The 19,815-nt window shown below is 44.2% G+C and overlaps 4 protein-coding genes across 4 annotated transcripts in view; 3 read left to right on the forward strand and 1 right to left on the reverse strand.

Moving 5' to 3' along the window:
- Positions 1-412: 412 nt before the first annotated feature.
- On the forward strand, positions 413-4,101 carry enkd1 (enkurin domain containing 1; the record flags this gene model as incomplete). Its single annotated transcript, XM_080004174.1, has 6 exons — positions 413-497; positions 1,827-2,054; positions 2,502-2,674; positions 3,084-3,226; positions 3,412-3,548; positions 3,941-4,101. The coding sequence occupies 6 exons, from the start codon at positions 413-415 to the stop codon at positions 4,099-4,101; spliced, it is 927 nt and encodes a 308-aa protein (XP_079860300.1).
- A 2,071-nt stretch (positions 4,102-6,172) lies between these two features.
- Positions 6,173-10,793, forward strand: polb (polymerase (DNA directed), beta). The gene is made up of 14 exons (XM_080003242.1): positions 6,173-6,330; positions 6,518-6,575; positions 7,315-7,381; positions 7,781-7,855; positions 7,963-8,021; positions 8,195-8,244; positions 8,373-8,424; positions 8,532-8,586; positions 8,673-8,745; positions 9,049-9,119; positions 9,316-9,402; positions 9,539-9,606; positions 9,711-9,850; positions 9,970-10,793. The coding sequence occupies exons 1-14, from the start codon at positions 6,270-6,272 to the stop codon at positions 10,062-10,064; spliced, it is 1,011 nt and encodes a 336-aa protein (XP_079859368.1). The 5' UTR covers positions 6,173-6,269; the 3' UTR covers positions 10,065-10,793.
- Positions 10,794-12,207: 1,414 nt separating this feature from the next.
- dynll1 (dynein, light chain, LC8-type 1) lies at positions 12,208-14,710 on the forward strand. Its single transcript, XM_080004377.1, has 3 exons — positions 12,208-12,332; positions 13,053-13,189; positions 13,802-14,710. The coding sequence occupies exons 2-3, from the start codon at positions 13,058-13,060 to the stop codon at positions 13,937-13,939; spliced, it is 270 nt and encodes an 89-aa protein (XP_079860503.1). The 5' UTR covers positions 12,208-12,332; positions 13,053-13,057; the 3' UTR covers positions 13,940-14,710.
- A 700-nt stretch (positions 14,711-15,410) lies between these two features.
- rpl6 (ribosomal protein L6) overlaps positions 15,411-19,815 on the reverse strand; it is a gene marked incomplete at its 5' end in the record, with an annotated part of 4,820 nt that continues 415 nt past the window's right edge. Inside the window, 4 exons of the mRNA XM_080003447.1 lie at positions 15,411-15,596; positions 15,786-15,970; positions 16,290-16,338; positions 19,344-19,487. Coding sequence (XP_079859573.1) covers positions 15,444-15,596; positions 15,786-15,970; positions 16,290-16,338; positions 19,344-19,487 — 531 coding nt within the window. The 3' untranslated portion in view covers positions 15,411-15,443. The remainder of the gene's footprint in view (positions 15,597-15,785; positions 15,971-16,289; positions 16,339-19,343; positions 19,488-19,815) is intronic.

Raw genomic sequence — 19,815 nt, forward strand, 5'->3', positions numbered from 1 at the left:
TTGACAGATGTTTGGCGCTAACAAAAAATATATATATATAGAATAGCGATTATTTCTCAAACTCCTGCACAAATAACAGGGCTGCTTACGTGATTATGAACATTTTATTTCATACATTTTTTTTTTTTTTAATACACATGAGTCTGCTGGTTATCGCGGCGATTTAGTAGGAATTGTCTGTCTATGAGATCTACTTCTATGCGCGGCTCCACCGTTGCCATGGTGATTCCTCCTACAGGTGTTGTTGTTGTTACTGCGGCGTCATCAGTCTGGCCGCGCGGACAAATCCCCAGTTGATCTCGAAGCGCCTTCGTAAGCTGTCGGAGACGAGTGCCGTGGGAGTCGCTCTCGACGTGTCACGGAGCCGCGCCGTGTGATTTGAGTTGCAATTTCTGTTCGAAATTAGCCTGGAATGTGCGAGGGTCCGTCGAAGATCTCCGGGCCGATCCCCCCGGACCCCTGTCTGTACCCCCCGTGCTACAGGCGGCCCTCCTCTGGTAAGCTGCCCTGTGCCCCGACGTGTAGTATGTGCCTATTAGTGGACAGCTGGGGCTCCATTGATTTAATTTACATGATTTACTGCATGCATGACATCTTCTCCATTCTTTATTCTTCATTCTCCATTATAATTATTATTATTTTTCTTCTTCTTCTTCTTCTTCTTATTTTTATTATTAGTATCCACGGTAATACTCTGTTGCGTATTGTAGATACATACATATTTTGATTATGTGTATTTTATCTTGCCTATATCCTACACCGATAAGCCACTGATTGATGAAGTGAATAACATTGAACATCTCGTTCCAGTGCCACCTGTCAAGGGGTGGGATATATTAGGCAGCAAGTCAACAGTCAGTTCTTGAAGTTGATGTGTTGGAAGCGGGAAAAATGGTCAAGCGTAAGGATCTGAGCCACTTTGACAAGGACCACATTGTGATGGCTAGACGACTGGGTCAGAGCGTCTCCAAAACGGCAGTTCTTGTGGGGTGTTCTCTGTGTGCAGCGGTTAGTAACTACCAAAAGTGGTCCAAGGAAGGACAAACGGTGAACCGGCAACAGGGTCATGGACGCCCATGGGCTCATTAATGCATGTGTGGAGTGAAGTCTAGACCGTCTGGTCCGATCTAACAGAAGAGCTACTGTAGCACTAATTGGTGAAAAAGTTAATGCTGCTATGATAGAAAGGTGTCACAACACACAGTGCATCACAGGTTGATGCGTATTGGACTGTGTAGCCACAGACCGGTCAGAGTGTCCATGCTGACCCCTGTCCACCACTGAAAGCAGCTACAATGCAGCTACAAGGCACGTGAGCATCAGAACTGGACCATGGAGCAATGGAAGAAGGTGGCCTGGTCCGACGAATCCTGTTTTCTTCTACATCATGTGAATGGTTGGGGTTAGGGTCATATCCGATGAAGCATGTGTGGGATGTGCTGGAACAACAAGCCCGATCCATGGGGGCCCCACCTCACAACTTCCAGGACTTAAAGGATCTGCTGCTAACGTCTTGGTGCCAGATACCACAGGACACCTTCAGAGGTCTTGTGGAGTCCATGCCTCCACGGGTCAGAGCTGTTGGTGGCACGATGGGGAGCTACACAATATAAGTGGTTATTAGTGGTGGTTTTAATGTTGTGGCTGATCGGTGTGTGCTGTATATAGACTAGATATACTATATCATATGTATATTCTTGTGATTTTTTTTTTCCTCCTACTTTGTTTGTGGTCTTTGCACCAGAGATTCTCCTCAACATTTCACTGTATGACTGCACACGGCAAATAAAAATCTTGAATCTTGAATAATTCCTCTTTTCCCCCAGCTCGTGGTCGTCTGGAAGGAAACACTAAGGGCCCTTTGGCCCTGATGCCGGGGCCCCTTGCCCCAGACCCTGTCCTCCACCCTGCCTGCTACAGTGCTCGGGCCCTACACCGTCCTCCACGAATTGGTCCTAGCGGCACCCACATCCTGGAGCGAGGCCAGAATGGTATAGTGGGAGCACTCCTGAAACAGGAGAGTGTCCCCTTCACCCCAAATGCTCTGAAACAAAGTACGTGTGTTTTTCTGTATTATTTGGCTTGAATTTGAATTAACCATTGAATAGCATGAAAGCCTACTGTGTTATACATGAAATGGATAGTAACTGCCTATCAGTTCCCTACAGTCAGACTGCTTGTTTATATTTTGTCTTAACTATGATACCCAAATTTGAGCTTCTCCAGAGTCTGGGTCTCCCTCCCTGGTTCCTCTGAGGTTTTTAGATACATCTTGTTTCCTCTCTAACCCTACTCTTAAAGTGGAACCTTAATATACAATGCTAGTAATTATATGCAAAGAGTTTGTGAATGTTTCCTTAACCTATATGTTCTCCTAGCCATTCGATTTTTGAGTCGGTCTGACTTCCGTGGGAGTGTTTGTTTTGGATTGGAATGAATTAGATCATTGCAAAAATAGTTTGCTTAACTTTTCTGACTGACTTTCATCACACATCCCTCAGAACAGCTTTTGCGCGACTATGGTAAAGAAAACGTGCAGCGACTACGGGAAATCCAGAGGCGCTACAAAGAGCAGGACGCCGAGCGGGCACGATGCCACTCCGCCCCGGTCAAAGCTCTTTGGAGCTCCGTTAAATACCAGAACACCCCGTCAAGGGTGATGAGCCAGCTGCAGGTAAGGTGGCCCTGTATGAAGAGGAACATCCTTGGAGTCTCCCATTGCGTTTTCTCTTCTAATCCGGTCACCTGCTTACATTCAGGACCCGAGCCCATCTCCAAAGCCACAGTGTCAAAACTTTCTGAGGGCCCGCCCACGCTGTGCGTCCGCTGGGTCTAATGGGACAAGCACCGAGAGCCAACCGGTAAAAGAAATAAAACGGACGTCTGTAAATGTACTGTAAGATAAACACATCACATGGTCCCTGTTATTATTATGGGAAATAATGATAAGAAAGACCATGAGCATTGCTCTGATGGTAACAGGTGTGTGTTGAATCTCTCCAGAGCTACAGAGCTGTGCACGGGGAACCTCCGCGCTTTACTTCACATTGCCTGCTTTGCTTTGAATTAACTCCCGCGAACAGTTGCAGATCCAGGGGGCGAGTGTGGATTTCATAAGACATAACGCAAGGGCCGCAGGAAAGACCGAAATGCGACGGTCCCAGTCGCTGACGAACCTCAAAGAAAAGCCCATACCCAGCGCGGTCAAGGGACAAGTGCCTTCCTAGTGAGTACTGTCTCCATAAATGAACATCCCCATGAGATGCGGCGGTTCATTCTCTCATTGTTCCCCCGTCCCCTCTGTCCCCATGCATTTGCCCTCTTGTTTCTCTCTCTCTGTCACACACACACACACACACACACACACACACACACACACACACACACCAACACACCAACACTCGCATTTAGTCTCGAGCAGAGAAAAGAGCAGTGGCGTAGGGAGGAGGAGGAGAAGAGGAGGAATGCACCCGATCCGACCGTCCCAGCTGGTCACACGCTGATGCCGGAGAGGGACAGACAGGACACCCTGCGGACCTTCAAAGAGAGTATGCCTCCGCTTCTGCACGTCTCTACCCTGGCTTAACTTTCGCCTCGTTTGTTTTGAAGGGGCGCTCGTCGGCTTTACCTGCCGTCGTCACTCTTTTTGTTGCTGCGTGGGACAGAACTTGGGGTTGAGGCCCGGTGACCAATTTGCCGGTTTGCCGTGGCAGCAATGCATTGTTGCAAGGTGGCATTGCCAACAAACATACTCTACATCCAATCTTTTTATGGCATGCATAGGACACCTTTAAAAAAAACCCACACAAATTAATGTTAGTGAGCATTGACCAATTCAATTGACTGAACTAAAAACTGCTTGGGGACTCGTAGTTTTGGGAGGGCAACATACTCATGTTTAATAGTGGTTCTTTGGCTCACTCTGACTCTGTCTCCTCAGCGCACCAGTCCCTGGTCCGAGAGTTGCTCTCCCTCCCGGTCAGAGCAGACAGTCTCACCACTCGTTCCCGTCGTGCTCAACTCGATTGCAAACTGTCCGAAATAGAGGAGGCCATCAAGATATTTTCCAGGCAGAAAGTATTCATAAAAACAGATTCCTGAACCACGGACCTGCATGGGTTACCTGCTCGATGCAGATTACTTTTTTGTTTTGTCAATATTATTTATAATTTAACATTTAAACGTATAATGTGGCTATTTATCTTTGTAGTATTTGTGGAGATTTTGTCACCTTTTGCAGTAATCTTTGCTCTATATGCTGTATTGTATTCCTAACAGGAAATTGGTGCGTTATAAAAAATAATAATAATGTCCTCACATGTACAAAATAAGGTAAACTCACTTGGTTGACGTGAATAAATATTTTTAAATAATGATGTTGAATGAATGTTGAACGTAGTGAATGTTATTGGTTTCAGAAGTAGGATCCTCTGCATTAAACAAATCCTAATTGTTTAGGCGGCCACAGCACAGCGCCCAGTCCAGCTCTTGACCAAAGGGCATCTGCCTCCATTCCACCTTATACCCCGATCAGCCACAACATTAAAACCCACTGACTGGTGAAGTGAATAACATTCCTCATCTCGTTCCAAATGGCAACTGTCAAGAGATGGGATATATTAGGCAGCAAGTGAACAGTCAGTTCTTGAAGAACTTGAACTTGTTGTGTCGGAAGCTGAAAAATTTAGCAAGCGTAAGGATCTGAGAGACTTTGACAAGGACCAAATTGTGGTGGCTAGACGACTGAGTCAGAGCATCTCCAAAACGACAGGTCTTGTGGGGTGTTCCTGGTATGCAGTGGTTATGACCTACCAAAAGTGGTCCAAGGAAGGTGAACCGGTCACTGGGTCATGGGCTCATGGGCTCATTGATGCATGTGGGGAACTATGTGCATAAATTGGTGAAAAGGTTAATGCTGTGATGATGGAAAGGTGTCAGAACACACAGCCCCATACACTGTATGGCTGTGTAGACGCAGACCGGTCAGAGTGCCCATGCTGACCCCTGTCTACCACCAAAAGCACCTGAAAGGGGCTCCTGAGCATCAGAACTGGACATGGAGCAATGGAAGAAGGGGGCCTGGTCTGATGAATCATGTTTTCTTCTACATAATGTGGATGAGCGGGATTAGGATCCGATCCAATGGAGCATCTGTGGGATGTGCTGGAGCAACAAGCCCGATCCAGAGGAGCCCCACCTCACAGCTTCCAGGACTTAAAGGATCTGCTGCTAACGTCTTGGTGCCAGATACAACAGGACACCTTCAGAGGTCTTGTGGAGTCCATGCCTCCAGGGGTCCGAGCTGTTTTGGCGGCTCGAGGGGGAGCTACACTATATTAGTGGTTATAAGTGGTGGTTTTAATGTTGTGGCTGATTGGTGTTTATATCAACTAGATATCCTATATCCATTTTATTGTTTATATTTCTTGTATGTTTTTTTTCCCCCTCCTACTTTGTTTTGTAGTCTTTGAACCAGAGTTTCTCGTCAGCATTACACTGCACCGTACTTGTATGAATGCATGCGGCAAATAAAAACTTTGATTGTCAAATAATTCCTCCAGCTCTGAGGGTTTTAAAGTTTGGGCTGATTGGTGTCTAAATAAATAAATAGATTTTATATATATATATATATATATATATATATATATATATATATATATATATATATATATACAGTATATATAATTTATATGTATGCAAATATAAATAAACCAATATATACACAGAAATATATATATATATAATTTAAGCATTTTTTTAAATATTATACGTTATATTTATACTTACATGTATAAAAATATAAATAAATAAATATATACACAGAAAAAAAATATAATTTATATATTATTCTATATTATACATTATATATATATATATATATATATATATATATATATATATATATATATATATATATATATATATATATATATATATATATATACACTTGTATGTATAAAAATATAAATAAGTAAATGTATGCACCGATGTACATATATATTGATTGTATTATTATATTATGTTTGATTTTATTTTTTTGGAAGTTAATGGGAGGGCGGTAATTCAACAGCACAGGATGCAAACCGCCGTGAAAACGCGGGACGAAGAAGAAGGAAAACGACGACGTCTATAGCGTCGCCGCGTCTGGCTAAGCCCCTCCCCCGCTCGACGCCTCGCCTGCGCCGGCGAGCTGACCCCGGAGCCGCGACGCGAAACAAAGGAGGATTCGTCCGCGAACCGGGGAGCCCGAGCTTGTCGGCGGAGCAGCGATGAGCAAGAGGAAAGCGCCGCAGGAGTCCCTCAACGAGGGGATCACGGACTTCCTCGTCGGTGGGTGGAGGGGAGCAGGCGCCCGAAGGAGCACGACCCGCGGTGCTCCGCCGCCGTCCGCGTCTCGTCCCTGTCATTTGAAGCCCCGGTTGGCACTCGGGCGACACGAGCTTACGCCGTAAACATGGAAGCGAATGATCTGTTGTTTGTTTTGTTTTTGTTGTTTGTTTGTTTTTTTTACTTTCAGAGCTGGCAAATTACGAGAAAAATGTAAACAGAGCGGTACACAAGTACAATGCGTACAGGTAAGTCATCCCAGCCACGGCTGGTATTAAACCTTTATTACGCCGCGTCAGGGGGAGCAAATATATATATATATATATATGTGTGCGACACATTCAAAGGCCAATACACGTCATTTTATTTCATTTTGGCCATTTAAAGTATATGTGTGTTGGATAAAACACATCATTCTATTTAATTTTGGCATTTAAGGTATAAGTATATTGGATAAAGCACATCCTTTTATTTCAATTTGGCCATTTAAAGTATATGTATGTTGGATACAATTCTCAGATGCGTTTATTTTTGTCATTTGGCCCTGGCCAAAAGTTTACATTTCTGTTTATATATAGTATATGTTTATTGGATGAAACACATAATTGTATTACAATTTGGCATTTAAAGTATATTTTTATTGGATAAAACACATAATTTTATCTCATTTGGGCCATTTAAAGTATATGTATGTTGGATAAAACACACCATTTTATTTAATTTTGGCATTTAAAGTATAAGTATATTGGATAAACACATGCTTTTATTTCAATTTGGCCATTTAAAGTATATGTTTGTCGGATACAATTCTCAGATACGTTTATTAGAGAGAGAGATTTATGTTTCAGCTGTATGTCTAGTCCATGTTTGTACATTATGAGGGATTCCTTGTATGTTTTGTGAACATACTTAGTGAATAAAGCTGATTCTGATCAAATTAAACTGTTTATTTGTTTAATTGTTATTTCCCTCTTGTACTGTCATTAGGAAGGCAGCGTCCACCATTGCCAAATACCCGCAGAAGATCAAAAGTGGCACGGAGGCCAAGAAACTGGTGCGTATGATGTGTACACGCCGTGCACTGTGCGTCGGCGTCTGGAGGCCTATCCGGCAGATATTTATCACGTACTTATACGTACGATCGCGCTTATACGTAGTGAAATGTCATGGTAACGCACCTGGAGATGATGCATTAGGGCAAGTGAGGAAGAGATGAGCGTGCTGGAGGGATGGAGGGTGCCGAGTGCTTCTGTTTGCTCCGCTGTTCCGTCGGTGATCATAAGGATTGCGGCTTTTTCGTATTTTGTTTCTTGTTCGTGATTTATATATATATTTTTATCCATAGTTTTTTTTCGAGGGACGTTCCCGCGACGGACGCAAACCCTTTCGGCTCGGAAAAGCCTTAAACATCCAAATAACCGTAAGCGCGCTGTGCCCCTCCGCTTTGCAACAGGACGGCGTGGGGGCCAAGATTGCGGAGAAGATAGACGAGTTTCTGCAAACTGGCAAATTGAGGAAATTGGAGAAGGTGAGTAGACGAGTAGATGAGTTGTTGGGGTGATTTCTCAGGAGGCGGCTTCTTCCGGCTGACGCAAAACATTTCTTTTTTTCTTTTTTTTTTTCTTTTTTTTGTAGATCCGTAACGATGACACGAGCTCATCCATCAATTTCCTCACCAGAGTTACCGGAATTGGGTACGTTTAGTACGTTTGAGTCGACGGTCCCCAAATCGAAACCCTTACCACTTATTCAAACGCACGTTTGATCCTTTAATTGGCGACTGCTTTCGGGGCGAGGTTGAGTTTGAACATGAAGCCCCTGTGTTTGTCTTTGCTCTTAACCGGTTCTCTTGCTTCCCCCGCTGAAGTCCTGCTGCTGCCCGCAAGTTTTTTGACGAGGGAGTGAAGACGCTTGACGGTTTGTTCCGACTATTAAAACTGCTGAACTGTCTCCCATTAATTTGACAGAAAGCACACGTGGGGTAACTTACGCGTTGGCTTCAAGACACTGGTCTTTTTGTGGTTGTTGTTGTTTTTTTGTTTTAGATTTGAAAAAGATTGAGCACAAACTCAACCATCATCAGCAGATTGGACTCAGGTGGGTGGATGTACATCCTCTCGCAGTTTTGGAAATGTTGTTGTTGTTGTTGTTGTTGTTGTTAACAAATAAATAAATAAATCTCGCGTTCCATCTATTTCCTGAAGGTACTTTGAAGAATTCGAAAAGCGGATTCCGCGAGCCGAAATGGAGCGGATGGAAGTGAGTGCGCGATAAACTACGTTTTGACCTTCATGACATCAGATCCATCCACAGCTTTTTGACTCTGCCTTCGTCTGCCTCTTCAGTCTCTGATCCTGGAAGAGTTGAAGTCGGTCGACACAGAATACATCGGAACAATCTGCGGAAGCTATAGGAGAGGTAACATCGCCGCCCCTAGCACGTATTTAATTGTCACACGTTTCTGTTAAACGACACGGGAGCTGAGAAGGGAAACTTTGGCGGAAAGTAATTATGACTTAACTATGGAGCCAAACTTTTTTTTTTTTTTTTTTTTTTTTTTTTTTCCCCCCTAAGGAAAAGGTTCCTCATTTTGTTTTCAAATGTCAGGTGAGACTGGTGCCCGCGGCCAGAGCTTCCCCCACGCCTGACGTAGGAGAGCCAACGTGCATGAGCGTTACAAATAGCCGCGTCCATTCATGTTTTTATGTCGACCGTTATCAGGCGCGGCATCCAGTGGTGATATTGATATCTTGCTGACCCATCCAGACTACACCTCGGAGACCGAGAAGCAGGTGAGACTCTTTCACGCCCTTTTGAAAAGCGCGTTCGGTGGGCTGCCCCGGTCGCGTAGTTGCGCGCTCTCTCTCCGCCGCGCCGCATGGGCAGGTGCTGGACGTCCGACCTGTGGCTGGATGCTCTTGATTATTTCCCCATTGCTTATCTGTAATTTCTTTCCCTCATCTTTCTTTTTTTTTTTTTTGTTTACAGCCAAAGCTCCTCCACACTGTGGTGGAACATTTGGTGTCCATTGGCTTCATAACAGACACTCTTTCCAAAGGAGACACCAAATATATGGTGAGTTCTGTAGTTAATACATCTATGCTGCTCCTCAGCGTTTATTTCCGCTTTGTGGTTTTGATGTGGTTGGTTCAGTGGCATGAGAAAATAACGCTTCAGCCGGATCCCGGAATGGGTCGCGTTTTTCTCCCAGGGTGTCTGCCAGCTGCAGAAGGGCGACGAGGACGAGGAAGAGTTCCTGCACCGGCGCATCGACATCAGGTGAATACGTGTCAAATACCACGTCGCGGAAGCGAATCCGTTCGCGCGTTGCGACGGCGTTCTCGGTTAACCCTACTTCTTCCCGTGTCCCTGTACCGAAAAAGGTTGATTCCAAAGGATCAGTACTACTGCGGCGTCCTCTACTTCACCGGGAGCGACATCTTCAACAAAACCATGAGAACCCACGCCCTGGAGAAGGGCTTCACCCTCAACGAGTACACAATACGACCAGTCGGAGTCACCGGTGAGTCACGGTCGAATTATTCGACATCAATAAATGCCACATCAATTTGATAAAGATGTGCCCGTGAGCCTAAATCAACCTCTGTATTTGTGATCTCATCATTTGTTATTTTCCCCCAGGGGTGGCAGGGGAGCCTCTGCTAGTGGACAGTGAGAAGGACATCTTTGACTACATTCAGTATAAATACAAAGAGCCCAAGGACCGCAGCGAGTGACGCAAAGGGCTGTCACGTTTCTTCGGAAAACAACTGTTTACCTGCGTCCTAATTCTGAAGCAAGTTTGGGAATGTGTGTTTTGGAGTATGTTACAGTCACACGGAATGATACACTCGGAGTGTGATTTAAAAAAAAAAAAAAAAAAAGGAAATGCTGTGAATGAGTCTTCAGGGTATGGTCTATTTTTATCTTTTCTTTTTTAAGTGTGTGTGTGTGTGTGTGCGTGCGTGCGTGCGTGCGTGCGTGCGGCTATTTAAATAGTTTGTAATTCCTATCTAGGCCCACAGTCGTGCATCAAAACTTTACATGTTTTGTTTTATCTAATTTTAATTGTTACTCCACGGATACATTGCTATGGTGAAACTTGTCAGGCCATAAATTATATTTGAAGATTATCTTATGAAAACCTTTGCAAAAAAAATATGGAAAGCATTTTTAATATTGGGTTGTGTCTGTCCATTAAAAAACTGTCCCCTGTGCTATAAACGAGTGGCCTTGATTTGCACCATGTGTATCCTTCCTTTCATGAAGAAACACTTGAGCGCTTTTAAGGATAATACTGCATAGCTCGTCGCGTCATTTGGGGACACACTTAAACGTCTATTTCATTTACCGGAATTTGCCTTCACTCTCTTGAGTGTTACAAACTATTGAGTAACCATAAAAGCCTGTAGTTAATCTTTGAGAATGTTTCAATAGGTGTTCTGCGTGATACCGTTACCGCTGCTTTGTAATCTGCATTCCTAGCGCCGGTTTGAAGTCCAAAGGTCATTCATTCAGAGCGAGCTCTGAATGAATTGCCCTAGGTTTGAAGACGGACACTTTGTTTTGCGGCGGCATAGGCAATATTAATAAAGTACATTCCTATGACTTATTTTTTATTTTTTTCCCTTAAATGTGTTTTTTTTTAAGGTATAGTGTGTTTATTGTGGTGTAGGTTAGATGTGCATCTGGAGTATTTGGAGTATAACCCAGTTCTCTCTCAAGGAGCCATATTCAACCCACAAAATCATTGACGGAGGCTTTCATGATACAGTACTAGCTGTAGCTATGGTTTAGTCGTTGCATTTTGAAACAAATTCAACATTCAGCAGAAATCATCAGGTGTGCCAGCATTACTTCACACCCATAGCTGTTGAGCTACATAGACGCGAGATGTATTGTCTAGCAGCTTACAAAATGTACTTTTTAGTGCCACCGAAGGGCCAGCCGCACGTGATGTATTTGTGATGTCACAACTATCAAATACCGCAGAGTGGGAAAAGAAATCCCGTCGTCATGGACAAAACCCCCAATCCGCTGGTCACGGAAACGCATGTCAACATACAGTTGTAGGGAAATTCCCCACGTAAACCTGCCAACGCGTAGATCTGGCAACAGGAGGGCATCGCCATGTGATGTATTTGTGACATCACACCTCTGCCTTAATAATTCAGAGCATTTGGAGGAGTCGCCGTCACTCTACGCCAAAGAAGGTACGGAAGAAGTACATACACAAGCAGGTGCGTGCGTACACACACACACAGTCGGCTCGCTTATAAGGTTTTGACAGGAATTGTTTTGCTGCATCCTCTCCTGCCCCAAATTGAGGGCAGCTGTTAGTTTAATCAAAAGTCTTTAAGACTTTGCAACAAGCGACCGGTTTTAGGCCTTTTTTCTTTTACGGTTTACTTATAATGTCCATTATTGTTTACGTCCTTGTGTCCGATGCCACATGTTGTTTGCTACTGCTTTGTTAATGTGATAATGATCACTAACTCTTCCACCAAAAAGATGGGCTATAATAAGACAAGCTAAGCTACTGTTATGTATGTCCAATGTATAATATGACAGCAGGGAGAAGACTTCAGCACTGGATATGCATCTTATTTATGACATATGTATGTATATTCGCATTAACACGTTAAACTTAATTCTGCTTCAATAATTATTGAGACCCAAGCCAGTTGACGACCAACTTGTCTGGCCCGCCATAGGCCGCCCATTAACTCGCAATACATTGTTTACATCGGTTTCCATGGCCACCCCCATTAAACCGCAAAGCATGACGGGTCGATATAGAATGCGGGGAGAAATCCCAGGGAGCAGAGCCGGCCGGACCAATAGGAGCGCGGCGATAGTGGTCGGCGGCCAATGGGGGGAGGTCAACACGGCGTTCTGTAGCGCCTACACACCCACGGTGATTTTATGTCAACCACTTCGCGGGAGTTGACGCTGCAAGAGAGAGATCTGCGAAAGTAGACAAACGATCTGCTTAAAAATTAAAGGTAATTACAACGACTGCTTCGCGTTGATGATCAACAATTACCAACCCGCGAGAGGCCGGTCGCTTTATTTGTGTATTTATACTTATATTTATTTTTCTCCTTTTTTTTTTTAATTATTTTTTTTAATCAACAATGGCGTGGCGCTCCAACAGGGGGACGTGTTGACTTGACGGCGAAGGCGTATTTGTTTTTGCGTGGGTCTCCCGGTCGCGCGTCCATTCATTGTCGCGCCGCGGCGTGGCTTTCGCAGTAGCTACAACCTCGCGGCGAATGGGGAGGGGGGGGGGACGAAACACTCGAGTTTACCACCCCCCCCCACACCCCACCACGCAGCCATTTTCACCCCAAAACCCACCACCGCCGCCGGGAACTCGCGACACCCGTGGCTCTGATGTCCCGCGTTTCCATAGCAACAGCCTGCCGGTGCTGATGGAAGTTATTACGCAACACCAATAGAAATGGCCGCTTCGTGTGGATGTCATGTGTCACTCCTTACGTAACGTTAACTTGGATTTTTTTTTTCCTGTGGGGTTGTTTTGTTTCTCGGGGGTTGATCCCGCTCCCTTTCTTCGCGCGTCCTTTCGCCGGAGGGTGCGTTCGAGCTCCCCCGTCACAGAGCAGGTTTTTGGGTTGTTTTTTTTTGTGTTGTGTCGCCCCTTTGTGAGACCGAAAACAACCACCCCCCCCCCCCGCCCCTCCCTGTGTTTCGGGTTCCCATAGCAACCATGACTGACAGAAAAGCAGTGATCAAGAACGCCGACATGTCGGAGGAGATGCAGCAGGACGCGGTGGAGTGCGCCACGCAGGCCCTGGAGAAGTACAACATCGAGAAGGACATCGCTGCGTACATCAAGAAGGTGACGGTCGCTTTGCCCCTCCGCCGCCTCCCCCGGTGGCCCGGGTCACGCCGCGGGGGGGGGGGGGGGGGGGGGGGGGGCTGTTTATGTAACGCTGCCACCTCACAAAGGAGAATTTGGGACGAATCGCTCCTGGCAGAGGTCCAACACCGATCCCCGGTTTGACTAAACGGTCATACCGCTGATCACAGCCGGTATTGTGTGTAGTTTCGTTTAGACGCAACAAATTGTCATTGCAGCGCACAAGTACTGAGCCAACGAAATGCATTTCTCTGCATTTTACCATCATAGCATCTGACATATCTGGGTGCAGTGGGCTGCCTTAGCGGCGCCCCAGTTAGGGGGTTAGGTGTGTTGCTCAAGGACACATCAGCACGCTACCAGGAGCTGTGGATGGAACTGGCAATCTTCTGATAACCTCCTGAGCCACTGCCCCCTCAGAGTAGACCCCTTGAATAGCTCTCAACCCACTTAACAGAACAAATTAGTACGTATGGAAGGATTGTCATACGTGATAGTTTTATGTCACTATCCGTGAACATAATGCATGCAGGGTTTTCTTTTAATGGCGTGAACAACTTTTTTAATACCTCCTCCGTCCATCCCTCCCAGGAGTTTGACAAGAAATTCAACCCCACCTGGCACTGCATCGTCGGGAGGAACTTTGGGAGCTACGTGACTCACGAGACCAAACACTTCATCTACTTTTACTTGGGCCAAGTTGCCATTCTGCTGTTCAAGTCCGGCTGAGGGGAGCGCTCCCCGGCCCCCGTCCGACCATTATGACTGACTGATTAAACAGAAAGGCTCTATCATTCCTGATCAACAGGCACTGCCTTTTTCTGTGCTGCTTTCTACTTTGTGTTTTGGGCTAGTGCATGCTGCATTCCATTCAAGTCGGAACTCAAAGTCACCGTGGCCACCAGCTACACGGAGAATTTCTTGAGAAAAGACCACTGAAATGGCGTTTCGGGGCAGATCTCCCAGCCCCGAGTTAAGGCTCAGACTGAATTACTCATTTCCGACTTCCGATGGAATGCAGCATCAAACGTGGTGGCCATGTAAAAGAAAACATATTTATTTTTGTCCTATGTTACATTAGACATGTCAGTTTATTTTTTTTTTAAGAATTAAAGCATTTTTGTTTGGCTGTCAATGTGTTCCTTCATCACTAACTAAATTTTAAGGTGTTAGGATGGATGATGCAGAATAGTGGTTCAGGTTTCTTGGCGCATGTGGTCAACTTTTGAGTTATTCAGTTGGATGGAGATGTTGACCCATGGGTTAAATGTACTTTTTCAGCCACTGGGCTGTGATTTTATTTTTTCTAGATTCCACTTAAATAATGGAAATTGGCTCTTGGATTGCAATCACATTGCAAGTCTACAATTTAACCCATTTCAGACAATCTGTTATGACCAGCTTTACCAGATCAAGTTTCACATAAAGTACGGTGTGAAATCAGCAGGGATTTTATGGATTGTAAAGTGTGCCGTGCCAAATAAAAGATTAGGAAACTGGCTTCATGTAGACTTCCGCATGGTTGCGATTTCGGCTTCTTTGGCTTGTCCAAGTCCTCACTTTCTAATGAATCTGTTCATCCACTTGTTGCTACACTGCCCACACTACGCACATACCTTTCCTTTTTGTGCTTACGTGAAACCTTTCCATAGAAACAAAACTACAATTTTACATGTCAAGAGATCTGGGGCTGCTGTGAGCTTTGCTCATCGATCACGTAAAAAGGCAGAAGATTTATAATGACATCCGCATAATCTTATCAGTTAAGACAGCGATACGTACCTGTCTTTAATACAGAATGCCTATGATTAGGGCGTACGACCTAAACATGGCACCAGGTGCATCTTAAAAGCCAACATCGGTAATTGACATTTGCAAAAGCTTAACGGTCTGCTAGATGTTCTTGGTGGCCCCTAAGTTAAACCTCAGGTTGAACTGAACTACCAATGCTTTCAAAATATAGTTTTGTGCAATGGTATTCCGCACATTGAGATGGTAACAATGCAGTGCCTGATATTAGGAGCGCTGCCTTGAAACCAAAGTCATGAGCTCCACGCACACTATGCGTTACGTGGAAGAATGCTACTGAAACCACAGCATGCAACAGCCAAAACTGGCTTCAATCTGCTGCCAGTCGGTTCTATAGGTCATCCAACAAATTAATGTTTGATGCATCTAACATGAAGGAAGAAGTTGGAGGTTTCGATCTGTCGTACTGTTTATTACAACACATTTAGAAAACCAGCTTGTGTGGGTAGACGCCATTAGAGAGGCAGAAGCTGGTACGGAGGTAGCCCTTCAGCTGAGGGACCTTTTTGATAAGTGGAAGGAGCTGAGCGTCCACCTTCTTCTGGTCCGCTTTCCTCTGCTCTGTCAGCTGGTACTTCTGTGGGTACAGATACAAGAACCAATGAGGACTTTTGTTGGCGGAGAAAAGTCACCTGTTGACTGAATTTAGCACAGCTGAAAACATTTCAGCAACATTGAACAGCGTGTACAAAAAAATGCATCTTTCACGGCAAACAAACCCAGCTACCGAAACCCAAGCTAGTTGACGAAAACACAAATAAATCACCTCTTTCTCTGTGTCGAAAATCTCTCCCTCCTGGTGACGGGGCTTCCTCAGCCTCTTCTTCTTGAAATAAGCGTCGGACAGCGTCTTGGGCAGCTTCATGCCGGTGATGTCGACCTTGGTGTTTGTGGCAATAACAAATTTCTGGTGTGCCCGACGCAGGGGGACTCTGTTCACCGCAAGAGGACCTGAGGGGGTTTTCAGGAAACCACATTTAAACCTAATGTATGGTGCCCGAGCTGCTTATAAGTTGATTTACATCATAGGTTACAGATGCCCGGTGGGAGATAATTAAGATCTTGGGCTACAACAATAGCACCATTTAATTAAGTCCTAAACCTGGATTGTAGACTATTTGTTGTGCGAATAGGACATAATTGTCAGCATATTATCCATATCCTTTTGGAAATTTCTAACATGCTTCAGAGTTAGAAAAAAAAAGAAGCTTTGTTATTTGTCTGATATCAGAAATATGGCTACCCATATAAAGTCATTAGTTGACCTTACCAGTGACCAGGAGCAGACCACTTGAGAGCTGCTTCAGGAACACCACACGCTGAAAACACAGGCATACATTTAGTAAATTGCATACTAACATACAGCTGCTAAGAATTGACCATGTAGAATAAAACAAAAATATATATATAAAAACCAAATCTAGTAGGGATGTGCAAAAGGGGGAAATCTTAATGTGTGGCATAAAGTACCTTAATCCGGCAGCCACAGACGAGGTTGTTCTAAAAACGTCCCTCCAGGGATGGTTTAGTTACAGACTGTCTTCCCAGCGTAGACGCTAGGCGTCACATTTCAAAACCAAAAATCGAGTTTGCTTTCAAACCCACAAGCCAATTTGAGATTCTCCCCGTATTTTTGTGGGTAATGTCGGACGCGGTCACCATATTGCGTCGGTCAAGCTCTGCCGGTAAACAAATGAAGTGTGCGCTGGGGGATGCGAGCCCCTCCTGAGTGGACTGCAGCTCAAAACAGTTTTCATGCAATTGAGCTGCGTGCGGCTCCGCTGCGCCACATCCCTCAACGCACGCTACACCAGCTGCGCCACATTCCTTAGCGCACGCTACACCTGCCCACCCGATTTATTATTTACAAGTATTTACACATAAACCTCCAGTTTACTAAATTATGTCGGAAAGCAACGGGCAGACGTGCGTCTCCACTGTAGTTTTTTTTTTTTGAACAGACCAGTCTCTTAACTCAGTTCTGTTGAAAAAATGTTTCTCACATGTAGAAAAACAGGAAAATATATACATCTAAAATAAAACGAACAGGCAGGGGAGTCGGCACGCGTCGGTCAGGAGAAGAAACATACAAAAAATAAAAAATAAAAAATACAACCCCTCAGCTCTAGCTCTGAGCAAGGTTTACATTTTTCATTTTACATACAAAAAACAAAGGAAAGGAAATCAATCTAAATTTTTCTCTATGGGATAATATTATTTATTGCTGTATTATAACCACAACATTTTCATATAGAACTGCAGGTACATTTGAGTGCAGGGTACCTGAGCATCTGCCCCATGGTGGCTCTTAATTAGGTTTTTTTTTTTTTTTTTTTTTTTTTTTTTTTTTTTTTAGTGTAAAAGAGGCTGGAGGTGGTGGATTGTCCGGGCAGATATATTCATGAACCTCGCACCTCAGCGATGTGTGCACAGTGTCTCTGCCGTTTGCCCAGGGTGGCAAAATGCCTAGAACCCGGAGCTGGGGGTCCACCTGCCTTTTTTTTTTTTTTTGGAGCACCTGCCCCTCTTAAAGTCTCTGTATGGGACTGTTCAACGGGGAAGTGGAATCCGATCACCAGTGGTTACTCGACAGCTCTGAGTGGAGAGGGAGAGCCTCCGCCCATAATTCCACAGACACAGCAATGAAAGCGAGAAATAAACCCAACCATCCACAATGGAACGTCCTCCAGTGCAGGGGTTCACAACCACCGATTCATGGACCCGTGCCACGGAGCATTTGCCACCGGGCCGTGGGAACGCGGGCAGGATCTTTTCAGAAGCGAGCTGCGATCTGCTCCTCAGCAGCAGAAAACAGTAAATTAAAATCATCTAGAGTTTTTTTTTGCCTTCTTTGGAGAAAAGATCGCTCTGATCGAGGCTGCGGAAACTACTTATTGAGAAATAAGTGTTTTACATTTATGTTTAAATCGAAAAACCGAAACCATAAAATCAAAAGTCAAATATAATCGTGGATTTTGAGAATCGCGACACCCCTAGTAGACACATGTGGGCCTGGAGCTCCAACACACTATGATATTGATCGATTGTGTTCTAAGTTAAAGAGGCTCTGCTGTCTATACTTTTGTGCAGTGTAATGCGGAATCGCTTGGCCTTTGACAGGCAATCATGACAATATGTCATAATGTTAAAGCAATACAGACTAGTGCCATTGACTGTCCACCTATTACCCACTGGCAATTAGTGGACGGATACATTTCTGCCATCTCACACAGGGCGCTGAAATGTCCCGTTTGTCAATTGTCAATGTGAATAGTCTTTTGCTCAATGTCACATGGCAGTGAACAAGCGTATTTTACAAAGACTGCATTAATGAGAATACATTTATTGGTCAAGAAAATAAATGTACAATGACTGTTATAGAAATGTTAAATTATTTTCCCCGTCCACCCTTTAAATCTAAATTAAGAGAATTTTTTAATTATCTAAATAATTATGCCTACTTAAAATTTTATCTTTAGCTTGTCTGAATCATCAAACTACTCAAATGTCCCACATTATGTTTTTCCGCAATAAAGACCAGATTTACAGAAATAAAAAACAAACAAGGTTGGTATTTATGAGAATATACAAAGAGCAGTGGGCATCTACTTGTATTTTTGTGAAGAGTCATTACTCATCAGAATAATGATTAAATATGCACAATCCACTTATATAAATGTAGGCCAAATAAAATGTTTTCATGACAGCCAATTTTGTCAACAGGAGGTCAACACAGCTGCCCTTCAGCTACATCTCTGGCACATAATTTAGGCCAACCATTGCTCATAGTGTGTGGGCACAGTTGTATGCTTCCATAACTTGTCGATGTAACATTTGTGTGGGATGGAGGGACAATGACTGTGGAAATAATGGCATATGTTCCAGTTTGCAATACACTACGCTCGCTCACCAAGAGTACCATTGACATACAACGTAAAATATCTGTGCAGAAAAAAAAATTTCAACAAGGGGATGGGTTGGAGAGAGGGCCGGGCCATATTGTGATCAGTTAAAATGAATAGTTTGACATGTATAGTTTCCTTCAGTTTGACAGTGGTGAGTAAACTTGCAGTCGTTGCCTTTAAGGGCCATATTTGTACCAAACTGAGATTTAACCAATTTAGTCAGCATAAGGTATTGTAAAATGTGTTTGCTGACTACAGAACTGGTTATAATATAACTTGACCTGGTGTGGTCACACAGCAGGGTGCAGCATCAAACCTACTTGATCATCCCATTTAATGAAACAGACATTCAAAACGAACCAATGAACAAACATGAATGACGAGAGTCACTGCTAAAAGTGTGCACACTACATCCTCACCTTCCCACGGTGGCGCCCAGTGAGCAGGATGAGCACGGTTCCAGGTGTAATGCTTGAGCGCAGCTTCCTCTTGTGCTGGCTGAAGGGCTTGATCCCGTGGCTCTTCAGTTTGCGGGGAACATCCTCTGTGGGGTAGTAGCGAGGCTAGGGAACAAAAACCCGGGACATCAAATGTAATGCAAAATCAAAAATGTTTATGGTTCCTTAGCATTGGCTAGAGATAATCTAAATTGTATTATAGCAGTTCTATAGCAGAAACATTCAACATTCCAGTTTCAGTCCATATTGACAACTTATGTTGATGCCAATGGTACCAGCTCCTTAAGTAAAGATCATTATACGCCAAATAGACTACAGATAGTTATGATGAAACCTGAACCGTAAACAAGGACTGAAAACGATGACCCACCGAGGATATTACATTTGCAGGCCTCAAAATTAGCAAGACCATGGCTGGTAAGAAAGTCCCCAT

Source organism: Zeus faber, assembly GCF_960531495.2.
Source record: "Zeus faber genome assembly, chromosome: 7".
Taxonomy (NCBI): Eukaryota; Metazoa; Chordata; class Actinopteri; order Zeiformes; family Zeidae; genus Zeus; species Zeus faber.